General features: G+C 54.1%; 1 protein-coding gene and 1 long non-coding RNA gene across 3 annotated transcripts in view; both read left to right on the forward strand.

Annotated features, from left to right (window-relative positions):
• Positions 1-3271, forward strand: part of LOC108445924 — a 3934-nt gene extending 663 nt beyond the window's left edge. Inside the window, exons 2-3 of the long non-coding RNA XR_001860952.1 lie at positions 1-186; positions 2987-3271. The exon at positions 1-186 is cut by the window's left edge and continues 1 nt beyond it. This is a non-coding gene — a long non-coding RNA (uncharacterized LOC108445924). The remainder of the gene's footprint in view (positions 187-2986) is intronic.
• An 11189-nt stretch (positions 3272-14460) lies between these two features.
• On the forward strand, positions 14461-21381 carry LOC103613471 (dual oxidase maturation factor 1). 2 transcript variants are annotated; one of them, XM_017731101.1, is made up of 7 exons: positions 14461-14653; positions 15367-15530; positions 16408-16465; positions 17023-17157; positions 17335-17548; positions 20082-20296; positions 20928-21381. In XM_017731101.1, the coding sequence occupies exons 2-7, from the start codon at positions 15384-15386 to the stop codon at positions 21134-21136; spliced, it is 978 nt and encodes a 325-aa protein (XP_017586590.1). In that variant the 5' UTR covers positions 14461-14653; positions 15367-15383; the 3' UTR covers positions 21137-21381. The 2 variants fall into 2 exon arrangements, with proteins under 2 accessions (XP_017586590.1, XP_008629474.1); XM_008631252.2 differs by lacking the exon at positions 14461-14653 and adding an exon at positions 14734-15028.
• Positions 21382-22931: the final 1550 nt, after the last annotated feature.

Genomic DNA, 22931 nt, shown 5'->3' on the forward strand with positions numbered 1-22931 from the left:
AAGAGCGTCACAGGCTCCCCACACCTGGAGACTCCGGAGGAGCCTGCAGTGCCAGTGGTCTTCGGTCCCTCTCTACGAGCCCTGCTGGAGGACATGATGGAACTGCTGACCCGGGAGCTCCTGAAAATCCTCCTGCAAGAAAGACTATTGGATGAGAACCAAGGGAAATATGACCTCACTGACCAGGTGAATATTGACTTACATGGAGGGAGATGCTCTGAGCAGGAAGGTGGAGGAGCTGTGCTGGAGATGGGAGCACCTGCACAGCTGCTAGAGGTGCACTCCCCCCTTTACCCCCCTTTTAACCCTCCTTAAACCATTTCTTAAGACCAACCATAAAGGGACAGAGGAGAAGTGTCCTGAGGCGTGTGTCTAGCTGGGCGGTAACAATCCCAGGTGCTTGGGAAGGGTGTGAGGATGAGCAAGTAACACTGCGATGGAGCTGTGACAGTGGTGATCTCCAGGGCTTGTTAATAAGCATCTGGGTCTTCCTCAGCCAGATGCAGAAGAGGATGGTGTCCCCTTTTCCAAGGACAGGGAAATCCTTTCTCCCTCTTATTTCTGAAGAGAGAGACCAAGAGGGACAGAGTGTGTGAAGGGAAAGAATCTGTCAAGCAAAGAGCTTTGGCTCTGTGTCACGGTGGTTGGGATTCCTCAGTGCTGAGGGCACAAAGCCTTGCAGAAGGGAGGTGTGCACTGGTCCTGCTGCTGCAGAGCGGGTTTTGGGGAGCAGGGAGGGGGCAGGAGCTCCACTGGTCCCACTGTGGCAGATCCTCAGCCTCCTCACTGTGGCTTTTACCTTGGAGCTCGCTCAGCCCCTCGTGGAAAACCTGCCCCTGGGAGCAGTGCACAGACACAGATCCTCAGGCAGGATGTGGAGATCCAATTGCTCAGTCCAGGGATGGAATTGCTGTGTCCACAGATGGAATTCGTCTGTGTGGCTCTGCTTGTTTGTTGCCTCCTGCACACTTCCCTGGTGCCTCACCCTTTCCACTCACTGCAGGAAGTAACTGGGAGTCTAAAAAGGATGAAATTCTCTTAGGTCAGTCCCACCTGTGCTTTCCCACTGGGCCAGAAGCCTGAGGAGCTGTCCAGTAGCACTGCACACAGGTAAAGCTATTTCTGCTACGCAGGGTTAGGCAGGGCTTGCTCCTCTATGCTTTTTTTGGGAAGGCACAGGTGGAGCAGAGTTGCAGACTTGGGAGCCTGAGTGCCACTGATTGTTCAAGCACCTGTTTTACTCACTTTCAGCAGATTAAGGTAAACTGAGGCTTCCTAAAGAGCCGTTCCCATTGGGTAGAGGGCTTTTCACAGTGAAGATCCAGCTGGGCATGGCTGAAGGCATCAGCCCACCCCACTCCCTGTGCAGTGTGCTGTGCTGGGCTGCTGCAGTCTTTGCTTCTCAGATGCAGCTGGAAAGAAGATGAGGGCTGTGGAGGTTCTGGACCCTTCCCCATCCTCCCCAAGGAACCTTTGAGCAGGAGGGCACTTGTTGAGAGGATGGCAGAGCTGGTAGATGTGCTGACCTGCCTTGTTTCTGAGTGTGTGGTGTGAATTTGGTAAAGGTGCTCCCTGGGGCTCTCCCCTGCGTAGGTCGCTGCTCATGTTGCAGATGTGCCTGTGCAGAGGCTGCCCCGAGCACTGGTGCTGTGCAACAGGCTCCAGCTGAGTGCCTGAGCCCTGCCAGCCCTGCCAGTGCTCCTTCCCAGTGCTCAGGGGTGGGTACTGGCCAGGTGTGGGACTGGGTGCCAAAGCTCTGCTGCTGGAGGGCAATTTGTCTGTGGCCACGCAGGTGCTGGCCAGTGCCTGTCTCAGTGCCTGGTGCCTCTCTGGGTGGGATGCCCTGCCCATGTGTGGCATCACAGCTGAGCTGCTTGATGTACAGCTGGCTCCTGCCCCTCCCTTTCTCTTCCCAAAGCCTGAAGCCTCTCCTTGGCCAGTGCCCTGGTTCCCTTGGTCACCTTGCTGGGTGCTGTTTCTGGTTTTGCTCCTTGGGCACCTCTGAGCACCTCACTTCCCCAACTCCTGCCCTCCTGCTCCTTTCTCCCACCCATCCCCAGGGCATCCTCACCTCTGTGCTGTTGTGGATATTACAGAATTGCTTCTTCCCAGTGCCTCTGAGTGCTGCCCAGGTTGTACTGTTCTGTGTGACCTTATTTTTTCTTGCTCTTGTGGTTGTCACAGTGCCAGTCCAGCTTGGCTTGGCTTGAGGGGGAAAGCTGTCCGGGTAGCTTGTCTACCCTGATGGCTTTCCCCCTCAGCATGACTGTTTTTAGACACTGGGTGTCAGCACCCAGCCTGAACTGACCTTCCTCACAGGCTTTTTCATAGCTCTGCCCTGTGCAACTCCCTGTCCATGCCCTGCTCAGGATCTGTCTCTTCCATCTCAACTTTCCAGCCATGTGTGGCAGACAGGGCTTGGCTCTCAGCATGCTGGGGCTTCGCAGTGCTGCCACGTTGCTGTGTGTGACAAGGATTGGGGTGGCAGAGGAGGATCCATCCTTTGTCATCTCCTTGGATGGGTGGCATTAATTCCCCAGGATGCAGAGACCGTGTTCATGGAACGGAACAGCTCCAGGGGTATGGGGAGAGCCCTTCTGCCTGAAGGCAGGTGCTGCCTTGCATAGCTCTGGGACCTGTGGGCAGTGCCACTCCCACAAGCCCCTCTGTGACTCTTCCCTGCTGTATTTTCTCTCTTTTTGCCATCTCACATTCTCTGCTGAATGAGGCTCTCCCCTGGCGCTGCTGCCTCACTGGGATGAAGTTTCCCTCTGACATCTGACAGCCGTGGTTCAGCTGTTGGAGCACAGATGGGAGGCTTCTGGCTGTGTCCTTCCCATGGGCTGTCCCAAGCTACCCCTGAAAGTGCCATCATGCTTCCAGCATGGGATGTTTGTCTGATCTGCCCCGTGGCACCCAGCATGGGTGGTGATGGTGGTGGTTGTGTTCATGACCCCGTGTCTCACTGTTGTGTCTTGTTTTGTAGGAGACAGGGCTTTTAACAAAGGTGCTGGAGAAATACTTTTCAAACTGAGGAGGTGCAGCTGGGGACGATGAGGTCTGCAAGGTCGGCTGTGCGTGGTGAACGCAGGACAGCATCGTCCTTGGGGGTTTCTACAGCAACATCACTTTTATTTATTCTCTCTGTGTAATATTGTTAATAGTGATGGTGTGTGTGAAAAGCGGAGCCTCCCTGTATAGTTCCTGTATGTTTTGTGTTTTCTTGACGTCTGATGTGCCCCTGTGAATAAAACTGGCTCTTTGCACAGACTCTTCTGTGGAGGTAGGAGGGCAGACCCCCCTGGGCCTGTGCAGGGAGAAGGGGGAGTGAGAGCACCTTGGGGCAGGGTGAAGGGGAGTTCCTGGCTCTCAACAGCTCAGAGGGGTTGGATTCAGTCCCTGCAGCCTCTACTCACTGAAGGAGACCCTGATGTGACAAAACAGCACACTTGGGTGAGCTGATCACGCCACTCACCGCTGGAGCATATTTGTGACCCTCCTTGCTGGGAATATTACCAGCAAAATCTTGTCCTGGCAGTGGTGGGATTTCTGGCTCAGTCAGAGTCCCAGCCTTGTGGCACCTCAGGGTTAACTGCAGGCTCGTTGGCCTTGGCATCAAACAGTGTGATGATGAGGCTGCTTTGTGAGGATGGCTTGGTGCACCCTCACCTCGTGCATGTAGCTAAGCACACCCAGGGGCAGAGGTACAGCCCTGAGGCCCTTTGTTGTGCAGGATGGCTGGGGAAGGGAGCTGCGACCTGGCTGGAATGAGTGATGGAGCAGTCCCATGAGCAGACTCTGGTTCTATACCTTCTGAAAGTGCTGCTCACAGATGCACCCCAGGGCTGCCAGCCCCTCCTTGGGGTCATGGGATCAGAGAATGGGTTGGGTTAGAAGGCACATTGAAGATCATCTTGTAGCCATATTCCATGGGCAGGGATACCTTCCACTAGCCCAGGTTGCTCCAAGCCCTGTCCAGCCTGGCCCTGGGCACTTCCAGGGATCCAGGGGCAGCCACGGCTTCTCTGGACAACCTTTCTCTACCCTCCCAGTAATTCTTTCCCAATATCCCATCTGTCCCTGCCCTCTGGCAGTGGGAAGGTATTCTTCCTTGTCCTGGCACTCCAGGCCCTTGTTCCCAGTCCCTCATCCCCAGTCCCTCTCCAGCTCTCCTGGAGCCCCTTTAGGCACTAGTAGGAGCTCTGAGGTCTCTCCTGAGCCTTCTCTTCTCCCAGCTGAGCAATTGCTACTGTGTCAGCCTTTCCTTGGAATATCTCCATGGCCCTGGGGATGTCCTCCGGAAGGGCAAAACCTGGCAGCAGAGCCCAGAATGATGCCATAAATGAAACCATGAACTTTCCCACTCTGCTCCCCATTCAGCCTGATCCTCTGATCCCACAGGACAAGAGCCCTTCTCCCAGGAACAGGAACCTCAGAGCCACATCACACCAAGCCAAGGGATGATCCAGCATCTGAAGATGCTGATAACTAGTAAAGGGGTCAAAGCCATGCTAGGAGACCTTCCCACCATGCTCCCTATCCCTTCAAAGATAGTTCAGATCCTGTGAAGCCTCCTCTTCCTCACTGGAGCATTTGCTTGGCTGCAGCCCCAGGGAAGAGCATCACCTTGAGCCTCCCAGGTTCTACATTCTGCTGGTGAACAGCCCACCTGTAGCACCACCTGTAGCTATTCCTTTTGTGAGCCCTTCATGGTCTCCTACCCACCAGCTTTGCTCAAGAGGTTTCTCACTGTCCTGCAGTTGTTCGCGCAGGAATCTGACTTCTGTCTACTTTTTGCCCAGACTGGTTGTTGTGTTCTGGGATGTGGGTGACCCCCAGCTCACCTTTTCATTAGCTAGAGCTAAGCTAATTGGCTTAAAACTAATCATTAGCAAGAAAAATAATGACACTGTGGATTGTGTTTGACACTGGAGGAAACCAGATGCCACCCAGCCAGCAGTGTGAGGGACTGACAGCCTAATGGGGTTCCTGACTTGATGTGTCATGGGACCACCCTGTCAAGCTCACTGGAGGAGGAGCAGGTTCCTGGCCATGAGACACCCAGGTGAGATCCTCATTCTCCCACTGCCTGAGCCAGAACCTGTCCAGCTGCGTCTCTGTCTGTCTGTCCCCAGCCCCCCATCACTCTCCTCTGGACTGAGATAAAGAAGGGGGAGGTCACTTGGTGACTGCTGCCATGGCCAGAACAGGCTCACCTTGGGGAATATAAGTTAATTTATTGTCAATTAATTTAATATAAGTATTTGATTCAGGTTTTGGAAAAAAACAAACCCCCCAAGCATTTTCACACCTGGGGAAGGTACCTCCCCTCCCCTTTGCCAGACTCACTTCCAGCACCTCTCCTCCTCCCTGTTGTCACTGCAGGTGACACTCAGTCCTCTTGTGGAAGCAACAGCTGCAGGCAGGAGGGATGTACCTGCTCTGTCATGGATGAGCCTTCCACAGGCAGTGCCTTCCGTGGCAGTGGTCCATTCAAGGAGTGCATTTTCCACCGTGGAGCATCTCTTCATCCTCCTTCTCTGAACTGCTGCACAGACTGGAGCAATGCTGGTCCCCCGAGCCCTGAGTGTCCTGCACCTCCCTTGGACACCATCCTACAAGCGCAGGATGACTCAGGCTGGAGAAAATCTCAGCAGATCTTTAGTCCAGCCATCTGCCCAAAGCAGCGTGAGCCCTGAGCTCAGACTGGGTTACTCAGGGCTTGAAAACCTCCACGTGTGGAGCCTGGGTCCGCTGCTCGGCTGTTTCAATGTTTCTATTTCTCCCTCACAGGCAAACAACTAAACCCCTATTCCCTCTTGAATTTAGATTACAAACTGAGAAGGTCAAGAAAGCTTTTGAAGAAGCTCATCATTTTTGGCAGTTTGCCAGCTCTGCCCTGTCATCCACCTTTCTGACATTTACCTGCTGGGTAATACCACAGCATGCTCAGGCTTAGCACAATGTCCTATCACTCACCAGATCATGTTCTTTGGAAAGTTCCAGGACCAAAGCTTTGTGCCCTAGGTTAGAAAATTAGTAAATTCTTCACTCTAGTGTTTTTCCCAGCTCTGGTTTGTTCCCATTGCTCCTCTGGTTTGAGGATGACCCTCCACACTGCTGCTGGGGTTCAAGTCCTTGCTCACAGCAGAACTTGCTGTTTCTGCACACCACAAGCAGAGATGCAAGGAGACCCCTCAGGGTCACTGGGATGACTTTCCTGGGCTGCTCAGACCTGTGACACATTTCCTTGGAAGCCCTGAGGGCTCCTGGACAGCTGTGAGCATTGCTGCTCCTCGGCTTCCCCCCACCCTGCCATGGCAAAGAACGTGAAGTGAGATAAATGGACACAAGCCACCTTCACCATTGACATTTGCGTCTTTGGTTGTGGGGTGACTCAGAGCAGGAGCTGGCTCAGGGGGTGCCAGTGAAAGCCCACTGCCACCACTTGGTGTCATTGTTGTCCCAGGCTTGGTGAAGTGCTCCCTGCCGTGCTCGCTGACAGAGGACACTCTCCTGCTGTGTTCTCGCAAAGACATCAGGCCCCGGGGTGGGGTGCTCCCTCCTCTGAGGTGCTTGGAGACCTCTCTTCCACAGGAGACCAACAAGCCAGGCAGTGAGGAAGGGAGTGAAAGAGGCAGAAAGGGAAGCAGGCTGCCATCAGGGAGCAAAACCGTCTCCTAAATTCCATTGCCATCCCCCACGCTCCTCCAGGAAAAGCTCTTCATATCCTGACATGGGTGTGAAACCCTGACCTGACCAAGGTAAACCCGGCCAGGACAGAGGCCAGGACAGCCCGAGGAAGTGGGTTTCCAGAGCTTGGCACTGTATCCAAATGATTTCCAGGGAGCAGGGCATCGTAGTGCAGAGGAGGTGACGTTAAATGTAGTGTACGATCTCAAAGCTTATAGAGATTCCAAGTGGCCAAAAAGGCCAACAGCACCTGGCTTGTAGCAAAACTAGTGTGGCCACAGCCCAGGGCAGTGCCCATCGCCTGTGCTGGGCACTGCTGAAGCACCTCCAGTCCTGCGGGGGAGCTCTGGGCCCCTCACTCCAAGAAGAACATTGAGGGGCTGGAGCAGGTCCAGAGAAGGGAACCGAGCTGGGAAGGGGCTGGAGCACCAGGAGCGGCTGAGGGAGCTGGGAAAGGGGCTCAGGCTGGAGCAAAGGAGGCTCAGGGGGGACCTTGTGGCTCTGCACAAGTCCCTGACAGGAGGGGGCAGCCAGGGAGGGTCGGGCTCTGCTCGCAGGGTACGGGGACAGAAGGAGAGGAAAGAGCCTCGAGCTGTGCCAGGGGATGTTCAGTTTGGACATCAGGAGAAATTTTTTCACAGAAATGGTGGTCAGGTATTGAAAGGGGCTGCTCAGGGAGAGGGAGTCCCCATCCTGGAGGTGTCCAAGGAATGACTTGACAGGGCACTCAGTGCTCTGGTCTGGTTGGCAACGTGGGGATTGGTCACTGGTTGGACTCAGTGGTCTTGGAGGTCTTTTCCAACCTCAGAGAACCTGTGATTCTGTGCTAAGGGATACAAAGGCCTTTTCCTTATGATATAACCCACCAGCTCACTTTTTCCTATCATGCACCAGCCTCTGGAAAAATCAGACTGGTGAAGATGACACTGAGAGGGTGATAGGACCTTCAAACATTGAGATATGCATTTAACAGAGGCCAACAACCACTCAGTCAACATCAAGGGATCTGCCTGTTGGGCTGGCCCTGCCCAATCCAAACCTTTAGGTACAGCAGAATGGGGTAAAGTTCCTGCAGTGCACATAAAGTATATGCTGGAGAAAACAATCTGGGTTATTCCTACCTCAGGCAAAGGCAAACCCAATCTATGGGATTCCTTTTGCTCAAGGACTTGAGTCCACTTTGTGGGTGCTGGAGGATGGGAAAGACCAATTGTGCCTCAAGGCAATTTGATCTCGGGTGAGAACAGCTGATAAGTTCAATTGTATGAAGTCAGTTGGTACATAATGCTGTGCATTATCACTTCTATGGCGCTTCTACACACTCCTCATCCCACCAGGCACTTCACAGCACGGTCTGGATTTGGAGATCTGAACCTGACTCCCCTCTGATCATCACATTAACAAGGGATGAACTTTGATGAAACTGGACAAGTGCAGTGGTGATGGAATAAGAACTGGCTTTAGCATGGAACAAACTTTTGCTGCCCTGAAAGACAGCTGGAACCCAAGGTCATGGTCGAAATGAACTCAGTGGACTTTTACAGGCACAGTCCATCAACTGTGGGAATGATCTCTGTGTGTATCCATCAGAACACAAGGAAGGTGACGGGGTCCTGGGAAGTGTGGAACCTGGCATACCGTCAGTGGTGTGGGTAAGGGGTGGCTACTGCCCTGGTTTTACTGGGATAGAGTTAATTTTTGTCTCAGTAGCTGGTCCAGAGGTGTGGTTTGGATGCGGGACCAGAATAATGTTGACAACACAGGGATGTTTGGGCTGTTGCTGAGCTTACTCTAAGCCAAGGACTTTTCAGTGTCCCATGCTCTGCCAGTGAGGAGTTGCCCAGGAAGCTGGGGGAATCATGGCCAGGACAGCTGAGGGATATTCCATAATACAGAACATCATATTCAGTATATAAATTGGGAGGAGCCTCCAGTTGCCCTCAGGGGCAGCCTGGGCATTGGTCAGCAGATGGTGAGCATGAATTGTGCATCCCTTGTTTTTCTTGGGTGTTAACATTTTTTTTAATTACAGCTATTATCATTAGCAGTAGTAGTATGGAGTATCACTAGTATTATTAGTATTTTTACATTTTTGTGATCTTTCAATTATCAAACTGTTCTTATCTCAATCCACAGAATCTTTTTCCTTTTTCTTGTGGTGAAGCCTTTCATTACATCAGGTCCTTGGCTCTTGAAGAGATTCAACTAAAGATGGTAGACAGCAAGAGGCCTGACAGAGATCTGGTACTTCTGTAGGAGCCCCAGCAGTTTGGAACCCATTTCACATTGGAACAACAGTTCTCCAGTTTCACTTGGAAATGAGAAGGGGCCAAACTCCCTGGACACAAGTCTGTTCTCACTGCTCTGGTCTTTAGAGGAAACTCTTCTCCTGACCCTCTTTCTCAGCCCAGGAGAAATCCCAGCCTTCTGGGATATGAAATCACTCCAGTGTTGCTGGTTCCAAGCCAAATCTTCCCCCAAGGGATGTGTTCACCCTGGCCCCAAGGAAATGCCTTGCTCTGGACTGGGATGGGCTGTGCTTCAGAAACTACAGCATGGACATCACAGAACATGGAGCCTTGAAATCCTGAGTGTTCTCCTGCTGTGAATAACCCAAGGAAAGAGGCACAGGTGCTTGGCTGTGTCAGCAGAATCACAGTCCCCTGCCTGCCCAGTCTGGGAGGTCTCAGGGCTGTGTCTGAGCCAAAGCCCTCTATATGCCCCTGCTCAGGAGATGCTGTTACAGTGTGTGTGCACCAAATTGGAGCAAGAGACAGGGACCATCCCAGCTACAGACCCACAAAGTCTTCTTTTATGGGCTTTTGTATGGGATGAAAACAGCTCCAGAGCAGTAGGGACAAAACCAGCCATGGGGTTGGATGAGAGCCCTCCTGCCACAGGACTCCCAAAATCATCAGGGTGCTGGAGTGCAGTGAGAGAACACAACACAATCTCGCTGCCATTTTCTATTCATTTCTATTCATTTTAACCTCTGTATGGGGCTGAGAAGGAGCCAAGGACTCCAATAGGAATAAGGTGTTCATATATTTATTGGTTCGTCAGGCTCGTGGAGCATAAAATACAGTGAGCAGGATGCACCTGAGGGAGCACTGGGAAATTGCACCAGTTACAGCTCGTGGCACTCACGGTCCCGCTGTGCTGCAGAGGAAGGTGCCATAAACCACCTCCTACCATGGCCACCAGCCAACCTTTGAACTCCTTGCACAATGTTGAGACTATGCCAGGAATTGTAGAGGTGCAAGAATTGCCATGGAATTTAGGGATTTTATAAAATATGTGTAGGTCAGTACCGCCACACTGAGGTGTTTTCCTATTGTGGCAGACAAGCCAAGCAGTAATTCTGGCAAATCTGCTTCCTAAAGGAGTAGGCAGAGGTGGATACAGTAAGACCCTTTCCTAGTCCAGGTGGGATACAGAAACTTAGGACACTCTTTTCTTTCCATTTCCTTCTCTCACTGTTCCCACAGCCTCGTTGACATCCCCCACCCTCTCACGTGCCAAGGACACCTTTGCCTTCAGGAGGGAATCTGTGCCTGTTCCAAGTGTTTTCAGGCCAAAACCAGCAAAAACTGGTCCAGGGTGGTGGCACTGATAAGGGAGCCACCAGCCTCCAGCATGGCCTCAGGAAGCAGCTCCAGCCTGGCCGTGCTGCTGGTGTGGGAGGCAGCAACCTGCTCCAGGACCTGGATCCAAGTGCCACGGGAAGGGATAAGGGAGCTCCTGGCAGGGCAGGAGACTTGTGGGAATACTTACCTGGGACTTGGGACAACAGGGACTCTGTTCCTCTTGCCTGGGAACATTTGGGTGGCAGGCCTAGACCTCAGAAGACCACGTCCTTTCATGAAGGGCCAGCTTCCTGGCTCCCTGCCATGTGTATTTTCCCTGGAAGGATGGGAGACACATACCCTGAAAGGTTTTAGGGAACCAGCTCTGCTGGGAGGTCTGTGAGGCTATGGTGCGAGGAACAGGGCCTTCAGTCTCGTGTAAATTCTGGTGGGTGACTGCTGAGGGCCTCTGGTTCAACCCTTCACTCACAGCAGGACTGTCACCAACTGCAAGACACCATCCCAGGGTGATGTTTGGTGGGACAGGAGCACTGGGTGGGAAGAGCTCTGAACATTGTCCATCAAAGCTTTTGTGACACCCAGAGCTGGTAGACAACATGCATGGGAGACCTGGCCAGCCCCAAATCTGCCTTGGATATCTTCCACCACAATGTTCACTCTGCTGATCCGAGATCTGGAAGCTCACACCCCTCAGGAGGTGGTGTGAAGGGATTCCAAGGCTGGCAGGGAGATATAAGACAGAGGAGTTTCCATGGAAAAATGCTTATTGCTTAAAATTGGCCTCTAATGCCAGGGATTACAAGAGAAAGCTTCTCTCTAAGCTGCGGGCAGGGATGAAAGTGCTAATTACCACACAGTGCATCATTAACAAGCCCCAGCAAAGCTGGGAAAAGTTTGACTCCCTGATGGTTACATCGAGCTGGCAGGAAGGGCTGTTATCTGTTATCAAGGTTCCCCACACCGGGACAGTAAAATCCCTGATGAGACGCATCCCAAAGCTTATGCACTTCCCTGAGACTCATCCCAGGGCAGAGGAGCTCTGTCAGATGAGGGAGACACTCTGGGATGAGGCTGGAGGAGCAGTTTGGGAGCAGGCAAATCCATTTGCACTCTGATGGAGAGGAAACACCTGTAACAGATGCAAGATGGGAAGTGACGTCTTTCCCCTCTCCTCCCACCCCCCAGGGTATCAGGGTACCTGCTTAGATCCTCACATGATCCCTCCCCATATCCCTGTTGCAGGCTGGGATTAGGGCAGCCTGGAAGGGGCACTTGGGGTCCGTAGACAGCAGAGAAGGGCCGGACCTGCAGCCCCTCATCCAAGCTGAGTAGCCCCAGGAAGGCAAGGGAAGGAACGGGACCAGGCCCAGCCCGTTCCCCACCCAGACATGGGTTGTAGTGCCCATGGGATCAAACATGGAGTCTGTGGGTGGGATGGAGATATTTGGGAGGGCAATGGGACAGCTATGCTTCTGTCCCCATGACCTCTGAGAACACATGGAAACCTGTAACACTGGCAGGAGCTGACAGCAGCTGTTTGGGACTGGAAGTAGAGATGATCAAGTACCCAAAGCAAGATGCTCTTCCTGTCATGTGCCACAGAAGGTCCAGGCTGTGTCCAGAGACTTGTTCCTCTCCTGCACGATGGCTCTTGGAAGGGGCAGAGGGCTGAACACTCAACAAAATTTCTGGATGAGGATTTCCTCAAAGTGCAGCTGAAACCCCTCCTGTTTCAGTTCCCACCAGGATGATGTGTGGCTCCTGCTGAGCTCTGCCTCCATCTCCTGGCAGTCCTTTCACGTGACCCTGACCTGTCTCCATCATAAGATAGGAAACCCACTGATCGGTGTAGTGGGTAGCAACACCTTCTCCCTCTCTCAAAATGTGTAACTTCCAAATAGAGCTGGAAAATGGATCCTTCTTGCAAATATATCTAGAGTCAAACCAAGGGCACGGCAGCCTCTCTGCTCACCAAGGTGGAACTGATGAGAGGGAGTCCCTCCTTCCTTCCTCCTGTCCTTTCCTTCAAGCTGCTCAATCATGGGCCATTCAGCTGTGACAAAGATTCCTGGGCAAGGACCCACGGGACGGGCTTCATCACAACAGAGTCCCAGCTCAACCCCAGCTGCAGCTTTGTCCCTGTCAGGGAAGAAGACAGAGGGGTGATGGGGACAGCTATGGGGCAGAGTGACACCTGGGCATCTGTTTTTCTGGCTCCAGTGGGTCAGAAATCTTCCTGGTCCATCCCCAAAATCACCTCCCTGCCCAGGCATGTACCAAAACACGGAGAGAGGCGGCTGATCCAGCACTAAACGTCTGCTTGCACAAGCGGTGATGGGTGCTGCTCCCCTCGCCCCCACCTCCCTCTGGTGACCTGCATCAAATGACTCATCCCTAATCCAGGGATCCATCTCTCCAGAGGGAGGGAAGCAGAAGCTGCCCAAGGAAGAGGACTGCCCCAGCAAGGGCAGGGTGCTGACAGCGGGAGAAGAAACTCCCTGGAAAACGTGTAATGTTCCCTTGAAACTGTGTGATGAAACACACACCTTTACTACCTGCAGAAATAGCCAGGAAATTTAACATTTGAAAAGGTGGAAAAAACACCATGTTTAATAATGGCCTCTTCCTATATGCAGAGTGCTGGGTGAGGGATAAATCAAGCAGTTTTTTCACACTTCCCAGGATATGATCTCATCAGCAGTCCAGGGAAGAGGAGCATCCCACTGTCACCATCACGCCCCATTTCCATCACTGCTGGGGAGAGATGAGGGAACCAGAGCAGCTCTGGGAACTCCCCCCTGACATCCTTGCACACAAATCCTGTGTTGCTGAGAAGAAGGGGAATTCCCTCCCCCTTGTTTTCATTGCTGGCAATAGGGTATCTCCCCAAAGGACAGGTTTGTGATGCTCACCTGAACAGCCCCAAACCCACTGGGCCTCAATCCCTTTCAAAGGCAAACTCCACATTTGGTCTATCCAAGCCAGTGCAGGGCTCATCTCTCTGCTGCCTCTTCCAGCTCCAGGGAGTGCAAGGAGGGATGGTTTAGACCCTCATCTCGTGAGTCACTTCACTTCCCCACCTTGATTAATTTCATCCTGCCGGTTACCACCCACCTCCTCAGTTGTCCTCTCCCACACTGAAGGGAGATGTGTTTCCACCTTTCCAACAGGTCCAAAGCCCCACGGGCATCCATGTGATCACTCCTAAGGATTTGCTCTGTTTGCTGTGAAGTTCACAACTTCCTCTTCTTTGCAGAGGCTGACAGAGCTGGAGCTGGTGCCACATCCCCACCAGACAGCACATCTCTGCACATGCATTCCCCAGCCACGTCACCCTTGCCACCCTTTATGTAATTTTTTTGAACAACTCTTGGGGAGGGATTCAGTGTTCAGACTGGGTAGGACCATTTGGGGATTTGAGGGGAAATGGCAAAATCCTTGCCCAAAAAATGCCTTTATTTCCTGTTGGGCATGGGTGGAAACTTGTTGTTGCCTCCCTCTGCCAAGGGGGTGGGCAGCCAGCCCATTCACTGGGATACAAAAAGAAATAGCCAGGGGATGGCTGTGCCAATTTCAGAGGGAAGACCCCAAACATGGGTCAGGAGAGTGTTTCTGCCATGCTGGTCCCTCTCAGTATCAATACAACCTTCTTCAGCCAACCAAAATGCCGAAGTACAAGAGCAAACCACAAAAGCTTGAATTTCCATGGTCTCCATGCCGTGGCCAGGTTACAAAGCTGAGCATCTTCTGCATCATGGAGCTGGGAGCACCTCTAGACCCATTCCTTTCTGCTGGTCCCCTGTGCCAGTCACTGTGTCACCTTGCCAGGTGACCAACAGCTCAACCAGGACCTTCCCAGGGAAACTCCCCCAAGGATGGGGCCAGGAGCAGGGTGATCAAGGAGGCCACGCAGCCACAGCCCGTGCTCGATGATCTCAGCTGGGAACCTTCACCAGGCGGTGCAGGTGAGGGCTTTGCTGTCTCGGACAAGGATCCACAGGGGCCTGGCAGCTCCAGGGTCTTCCTGCCGTGTGGAACTGGACCTTGCACTGTTCTGCAAGAAAAGTAAAGGAGAAGAAGGCAAACCGCTCTCAGGACTGTGCCAGCCCGTAGCTTCCCTGTGTGCCCTGGGGCTCAGCAGGAGTGCCGGAGCGGCTGGATGATCTAACCGCCTTTGGAAGAGGGCACCCTGAAAACCACCGGGAGAAACACAGCCGTGACTCCACGCCAGGCTGGCTCCTCGCCCGCAGCCCTGGCAGGAAGCGCTGGCAGGCGGGCAGGCAGCATCCCGGCTCATCCCGGCGCTTCCCGGCTCATCCCGGCGCTTCCCGGCGCACGCCCCAGCTCCCAGCCCGGGACCGGCCGCAGCGGAGGTAGGCTCGGGGTGGGGAAGGGGATGTGGGTGTTTCTGCTGCTGCTGCAGGGATAGCCTCCATTCCCGGGGAGGAATGGCAGCCCTTTCCCAGCGGGAAAGTGAGCTGGTCGAGTGCTGCGGTGAAAACAACATTTCGCCCCCAAGCAGCGTCCCAGCGTTGCCCCAGGCGGGTCCCGGGTGGGCGGCACAGCGCAGCCAGGGACGGGCAGTTTCTCTGTCCCCTCCGGGTTCCTGCCGCTTCCTCGGACGATGAGGAGCTGACACTGCCGGGCCAGCGAGGAGCAGCCCGGCGGGGCTCATCCTGCAGCGATTCACCCAGAGCTCCGGGCACAGAGGGAGCCAGGCTGCTGGATAAAGAGCTGAACTAGGGAGGGTGGGAGCACAGGGAAGATTTTGGGGATGGAGAACAGGCAGAGGAGGGGAGTGAGCAGCCCTGCGGTGTTTGCGTGTTTTGCTGTCCCTCTTTGGGGACAACCTGATGCCCTGGTGGCTCCAACCCTGTACGCCGGGAGGATGGAGGGCTCCCGCAGGAGATGCTTGAGTGCATGCCCAGTGCGGGATTGCAGAGTCCAAGGGGCACTGAGGTGCACGCACAGCCGTGCCCGGGACCAGCAGAGTGCTGGCAAGGGGGCAGGAGGTGGTTCCGTGGAGAAGGCTGGGTGGAGTGGAAGTGTGGAGATAATTTTCTCTCATCTGGGTGCCAATTTCCAGTCCTTCCAGGCAGCAAGATGACGCTGTGGGATGGCTCCTACCCCTTCTACCCTGGAGCCAATGCCTGCTTCCCCTTTGACACCACCCGGGCTGTCATCGTCACCGTCTTCCTCTCCATGTTGTTGATGTTCATCATCATCCTGCCAGGGATCCGGGGCAGGGGGGTAAGTGGAGGGGCAGGGGCAGTTCAGACCTCTGGTCCCACATTCCTCTTCCTTCCCAGCCTCGATAACAGACTTGGCAAGCAAACCTGCCCACAGGTTCAGGGCCAGGGCTCTGGGATCTCTAGAGAGCCATGGGGCTGAGCTCTAGCCCGTCCAAGCAGGCACACCCATCCCAGAGACACCAAACACCACCACCCCAGATTTCTGAGGAAGCCAGATCTATCTTGTCTGGATTTCTCTGTGAACAAGCCTGAATGATTTCACCAGAGTGGAGCAGCAGGGTGAGGCTCAAAGATCTCACCCCACCTTCCCAGAAACCTCAGTAAAAGCAGGAGGTGTGTACCAGGCATGTCCCAGCACTGCTCGCTGGGCTCTGCGTGGCCAACAGACCCCGCTGTGAGCCACATTGGGTGCTTGTTGTGTGCCCAGTTTTGCAGCAGGGCTGGTTGAGGGGCTTCTGTCCCCCAGGGGACACTCTACAAATGCTCAGTCACTCCTTTTGTCTAAAGCTGTGGCCAGCTGTCAACAGGCCCAAACACATGAGGTTTGGATAAGTGTGGAAATTCCAGCTGAAGACTGTTAGGAGGAATGTCTCCACCCTCCTTCCCAAAAAAGGGGACATCACAGCTTTCTCCAGTGGGTCCTTTTGATCTTCTGTCTCTATCTGGATCTCCCTGCTGGCTCCCCCCCACCATGGCAGGGATGCCCTGGCCACATGTATCCCCCATGCCACCCACCCACAGAGCACATGGGGTGACTCCCCAGGGGAGGAACAGGTCTATTTCTCACCATCTGGTGAATTCCACGCTTGGTGCCTGAGGTGTCTACGGCAAAATCTGACTGATACCTGTCCCTGCACTCTGCTCACCCCTTACAGCGACTCTTCTGGTTCCTGCGCTTGGTGTTGGGACTCTTCATGGGAGCAGTGGTGCTCAGTGAGTACTGGGGTCCTGGGGGGAAGCTCATGGATGCTCAAGACGTGGAAGGGAAAGGTGGGGGAGGGTGAAGAGACCAGCCAAGGCCTAAGACCAGCCTGTAGGGTGAGTTCATGGGGAAGATGGACACATCTCTTTTGTCTGGGGCCTGGTTCCAGCAACTGGTGGAAGGTGCAAGCACCCATCTGTCTCCAGGCTGAAGACTGGTGGTCATATCCAGGGCAGTCACCAAAAGCCCACCACCAGCTTCCAGGGGTTCAGGCAAATTGGCAGGGGCTTAGATGAGAAGCAGTGCCCAGACAGTGCCCACACATCAGCCCCACTGCCTCCAGGGTTAGGATCTGCACCAGAGCTGGGGAGAAACCAACCCAAATGGGGCTTTCAGGGTCATGGGCCGGGGTTGATATTGAGGAAGGACATACAGGACTTTGCCCCAGCCCAGTCATGACCTTGGGGTGAGGTAGGGGATGCTCAGACAATGGTGACTGTCCTGGCAGGTGCTTCCAGCACCAGACATCTTGCTGCCAGGCTGTAACTAACCCCTGGAGTCTTCACAGCTGTCCAGTTCACCAGAGACTGGGAGACGGGCTGGGTGCAGGCAAACACCTCCTACAAGTCCTTCAGCCGTGCCCAGGTGGACGTGGACATCGGGCTGCACATCGGCCTGGCGGGGGTGAACGTCACACTCAGGGGTGAGTCTGACGTCCCCATCTGGAGCTCTGCAGTGGCCATGGCCCCAGGAGGTCTCCAGCTGCTCTGGAGAGGCCCTTGGTCTGTCTGGAGGCTCCTGGGACCCTGCTGTGCCCATGCTCCTGGCTGGCAGTGCCCAGGTGCTGGCACAGCAGGAGCTCAGCTCATCCCTCCTGCAGGAAACCCAGTGCACCAGATCAACGAGACCATCAACTACAACGAGCACTTTCCCTGGAACTTCGGAGCGGATTACGACCGCAGCTACAGCGAGGGGCTGGAGAAGGGGCTGCCCAGCCCCATCCTCTACGTGGCAGAGAAGTTCAGCAGTCAGAGCCCGTGTGCCGTGCACAGGCAGTACCGCATCGCCGGCCACTACGCGTCCCTCGCACTGTGGTGAGTTACAGCGAGGGGTCAGCCCTGTCCCCCGCAGCGAGGGGGAGCTGGAAAGAGCCAGGGACAGCACGGGGAGTTTTACTGAGCCACCCTCATCGCTGTAAGGCCGTGCCAAAGCCTTGGCTTTCTGCAGAATCTGGGGTTCTCATGCTTCCTGGCCTGTCACAGATCCATAGAATTGTGAATCGCAGAGAGATTTGGGTTGGAAGGGATCTTAAAGCTTATGTTGCTCCAACCCCCTGCCATGGACAGGGACACCTGCCACTATTCCAGGTTGCTCCAAGACCTGTCCAACCTGGCCTTGGACAATTCCAGGGGTGGGGCAGCCACAGCTGCTCTGGGCACCCTGTGCCAGGGCCTCCCCACTCTCACAGCCAGGAATTCCTTCCCAATATCCCATCCAGCCCTGCCCTCTGGCAGTGGGAAGCCATTCCCTGTGTCCTGTCCCTCCATGCCTTGTCCCCAGTCCCTCTCCAGCTCTCCTGGAGCCCCTTTAGGCCCTGCAAGGGGCTCTGAGCTCTCCCTGGAGCCTTCATCCTTCTCCTCTCCAGGTGAGCACCTCCAGCTCTCCCAGCCTGGCTCCAGAGCTGAGGGGCTCCAGCCCTTGGAGCATCTTTTGTCGATGTCTCCAGACTCCTCTTATGTGTTCCCTGCCTTGATGTACAGAACTGTAGTCTGAGAAAAATTATTCTTCATTTAAGGGAAAACAGACGCAGCTGTGGGGCTTATGGTTCGAGATCTCTCCCGAGGACCAAGATAGAGAGTCCCAGTTAAGACAGGCTGTGAAGGGTCTTCTTTTGCACATCCAAGGTGTCACAGACCTGCCCAAGGGGAGCAGGAGGGACCATCAAGAGGGTGCTCAGAGCTCATCTGTTGGTATGAAGCTGAGAGCCCTTTGTGTGTGTTGTGATTGTGAAGTCTCAGAGGTGGTGGGAAAGGCACCGCAGGGAAGAGCGAGCCTTGCAATTCCCCTGTGAATGGAGGTTCCAGGTCCCTCTACCCATCTCCTTTTTTATTTTCAGGAAAAATAATTATCCCCACCCAAACATTCCTGTATTTCAAAGCAGAAATGTTCACAAAAACCTTATTTTTGTTTTTTTCCTTGGAATCAGAAAAATTGTTAGGCTCACCCCCCAGGGTGCTGAACCTACAGGGCAGGGCTGGCAGCTGGGTGCACTCCAGGTGCTGAATCAGGTGTGGGCACGGCTCATGGTGCAGTTCTCCAAACAAAGGTGTCCCTCGATGCCATTGTTCCTCTGAACACGTGGGAACTGCCTGGGGGTGGCCCGTTGTGGACAATCACAAGAATCAGAAAAAAGTTACTTTGGAGGGACTGTTAAGATCTGATTGTTAGAGAGACACCTCTGCCCAAATTAAGGTGCAAACGAGACCATATGCTGACATCGACAGTATGGATTTTATGTCACAGTAAATATGAGGTAGACAAAGACAGAAAGAAATAGAAAAGGAAAGGGGGGAGGAGAAAGAGTGAGAGAGAGACAGATTAAGTGAAAAATATGACCACCCATGGAACCAGACGGTGTCCCATTGATCCTCTTCTTCTGGTCTTCTCAGTGGTGGGGGTCCCACGAAACTCAGAGTTCAGTGCAGGTTTAGGTTTAGGTGGGAACACCCAGGTTCCTTCCCTGCAGGGTGACTCCTACCCTTTGCAACGCTGTGGATCAGGTGTATTTTTCTGGTGGAAGGGCTCAGACCCTGGAGGTGCTTCAGGGATCTTCAATGGTTCATGATCCCTTCTAAGACATGACCCTGCCTCTCACACCAGCGTTGAACCGGTTCTGCCCCTTCAGAAGGGATGCAAGCCCTCAGGCCGAGGTGTGAGCGGGAACAACGTCCCATCCCGTGTGAACGGGACCTTCCCGGGAAGGGAGGGCGAGTTTTCCAGCTGAGCCAGTTGTGTAACGGGACATTGGCACGATAATAAACACCACCCTGCCTCTCCAGGGTCTGCTTTTTATCAGCCTTCTCCCTCATCTGGCTCAAAACCCAGAGCTTCTGGGCTGGGTCCTCTGTCTGACACTCATCGGAGGGTTTGCCACCACACACCCAAAACCCCTCCTTCCCTCTCGTGGAATGCAAACCCAGGCCCAGCAAAGCATCTGCTGCCTCTGCAAATGGCCAAATGTTTGTGCTATTAAACATTAACATTTCAGTCCCTCACAGGAACCTCCAGAGATTTCTCCTCCTGTCCCACACTCAGAGCAGGGCTGATGCCAAAGCCATACCAAGGTGCTTGGGGGCTTCAGGGAGTTCAACACTGAACGTTCCCAGGTGTGGAGATGGCTCTGCACCGCTGCGGGATCTGTCCCACAGCTCCAGCACTCGTGTCATTACAGAACTGCTTGGGTTGTGAGGGACCTCTTCAGATCGGGCTGTCCAGCTATCTGCTGAAGCAAGGCCAGCTAGACCAGGTTGCCCAGGGCTTTATCCCTCCATTGGAACATGGAGAGGAGATCCTGAGTAGATATTCTAAGCCTGATGTTTTCTGCTCGGTTTTGTGGTCCTTTTGCAGGCTGGCCTTTTGCACATGGCTCATTTCCATCCTGCTCTTCTCCATGTCCATCCTGCTCTATGGTGGCCACATGCTTCTGCTCACTGCTGCTCTGATCCTCTTCTCACTGCTCTTCTTCTTCACCGCGAGAAACACCCCGAAGTGCCCCATCCAGTTCGGCCCAGTTTCCTTGAGAACAGACTATGGCGAGTCCTTTTGGCTCACATTAGCGACAGGTGAGTGCTCAGCTTGCTTCTGGGGCTTTTCTTGTCCCTCCCTGCAGAGATGATGCCCCAACACCACCTCATCCCTTCTTTCTCCATGGCTGGTCACAGAAAACGATAATTTTGGGTTAGAAGATTTTAGATTAGAATTATCAAGGTTGGGGAGAAAAAGAGAAGAGCAGTCAAGAGATTTGAATGTCTGAAGTTCCCTGCTGGATAGAGATTCCCTCTGCCTTTCAGGACCTGCCCCACATCCGGGCAGCAATTGTTTCCTTTGATCAAACCAGAATTTTCCATGCTACAACATCCAACTCCAGGGAGACCAGCCCTTTTCCAGTAGCAGAGAGTAATGAATTCCCCCTGGATAATCCTCTTTTTCAGGCTAAGCAAGCTCAGGTTCCTCCAGCCTTTCCCTGTGCACAGTGGGCTCCATCCCCAACTCTCTGCCCCAGTTTATGGACCTCTCTTTTGTACTGGGGAGCCCAAAGCGATGCTAAAATCGAGATGGGGAAAGAGAAATCAACACCTTCCCCTGACGTGCCAGGTGATAGCACATGTCCCTGGTGCCCAGCTGGGTCTGGATGGAGCTGGGAGCCAGCAGGACTCCTGCAGTGGTGTCACTGTGTGTCACCGTGCATTGCAGGGCTGCTGTGCCTGCTCCTGGGGCTGGCCATCATCATCCTCAACTCCGTGCAGCCAGAGAAGCTGAAGCTCATCTTTAGCCTGGACAAGAGCAGCAAAGAGGAGGTGTGGGACAAGTCCTGCCTGCCAGCTGAGCCCAGCTGCTCTGCACAGGATGTGCTCATGGTCCCCCTGGGTGAGCTCTGCCAGGTGACAGCCACCCAGCTCTGAGGCACAGGGAGGCAGGGCAAGGCCTGGAGATGCTGCTCCTGAATTCACCAAATCCATCAAGAGGCCAGGTGGAAAGAGACATGACAAGAGCCAAGTGATGAGAATATCCAGATCTGAAAAGGTGTCTCAAATACAACAGTTTGCCTTTTTTTTGTTGTTCTGTTTTTCTGCCCTTCCCCTCTGTCCATTCCTGTGTCTTCCCCAGGACACAGAGATTAAACCAGAATAAACTGGGAGGAAAGTAAGTAACTGCAGACTCATAGATATGAACCAAAGAGAAGTAGAGCCCCCACAAGAGCCCCCTCACCCTGAAAACCCTCGAAAAGTCCCCCTGCCCTTGGATGCTCTTCCCATCAGCAGCCAGGCGGTGCAGATGGAGCTGCGCTGCCCAGGGTGCCCTGTACCCAACATCTCTTGGTATGGGGTGAAGAGCAGGATGGCAAAGAGGAATATGATTTAGTAGGATGCTGGAGGTACCAGGCTGGGTGGAGGGAAGGAGAGGAAGAGGTGGGAAGGGAGGTGCAGCAGTGCCTTGGAGACCAGCTATAACCAATTAGGGAGAGGGGAGCAGCACCTGCAGTCTGGGTTCCTCCTGCCCAGCTGTGGAAATCCTCATGTCAGGGGCAAGAGACACTGAAATTCTGCCCTTCCAAGGCAGAATTGTCCAAGCCACTCTGGGCTGTGAGCAGCCAGCAGGACCCTTGTCCACGCTGGCAGGGAGGGTGCACGCTTCAGCTTTGCCCCCCTTTGCCTCTCTCAGGGTTTCACTACTTTTTTTCTGTTTTGTGCTCGTTTATTTTCCCCTCTACCTCCATAAAATGTTTGACCTGGCCTTTCACTTGCCTGTTGATAGAGGTGTCCCTCTGAGGGCTGCTGCTGTGAGGTGGCAGCCACAGGGAAGGGATAAAGAAAAGGCAGAGACCTTTTGTGGTCCTGAATGGGGCACCTAACCAGGGCCAGCCAGTGTGGGGCAATGAAGCCAAGTCAGTGCACCCTGAAGAGGGTATTGGAATATCCCCAGCAAACAAGCAGGGGGAATATGGGAGGACTTTAGTTCCTGGCGTGCCCCTGTGGGAGGTTTGATGGGAGCGATATCCAGCCCCGCAGAGAGGTTTGCAGAGGAACCACCATGGACCAGGCCCTCTGGGGAGGAGGAGCTCAGCCATGGCATCCTCTCCCATCCCATTCCAGTGGGAAGAGCCTTCAATGAGAACCTAGAGGACCCAACAGGGTTTGGAGCTGAACTCCTTCGGCTTGGGAGATCTCAGCTGGGATGTTTCCAAGGACACCTATCAGGAGATGCTCCAGCCTGCAGATGGACCAAATCCAAGGTGCAACAAATGCCTTTGATTTAGTCAGTCGAAATTCAGGCCTCAAAAACCTTTCCCTGGTGTGTTCCTGCCTGGGGAGCAGGGCAGTGGCCGCCTGCCAGATGCCGTGGTGGTTGCAGTGAGTGCCACCAGGGTGCCACGGTCCTCGCAGAGCTCCAGGCTGCGCTCCCCGAGATGCTCACAGTGCTTTTTCCATTGCTGGCACTGACTCCGGCTGGATGCCAGATTCCCTGGACACTGGGGGGCCAGAGTCCACATGGGCCAAGAGCCGGGGATTTAGTGGTGATCATTTTACCTCTTGTTGTCCAACACCACCTCAGTCCAGCCAGGAAACTGAGCTGGGAGCTGTGGTGGAGGGAGGAGGTGGGACCTGCAGCAGCACAATGCAGGGGCTGCTCAATCACGGCTCTTACAGGGCAACTGCAGAAGCTGCTGCGACCTGGTGAGGCACAATAATCACCCCC

This window comes from Corvus brachyrhynchos, unplaced genomic scaffold (assembly GCF_000691975.1).
Source record: "Corvus brachyrhynchos isolate BGI_N302 unplaced genomic scaffold, ASM69197v1 scaffold164, whole genome shotgun sequence".
NCBI classification, from domain to species: Eukaryota; Metazoa; Chordata; class Aves; order Passeriformes; family Corvidae; genus Corvus; species Corvus brachyrhynchos.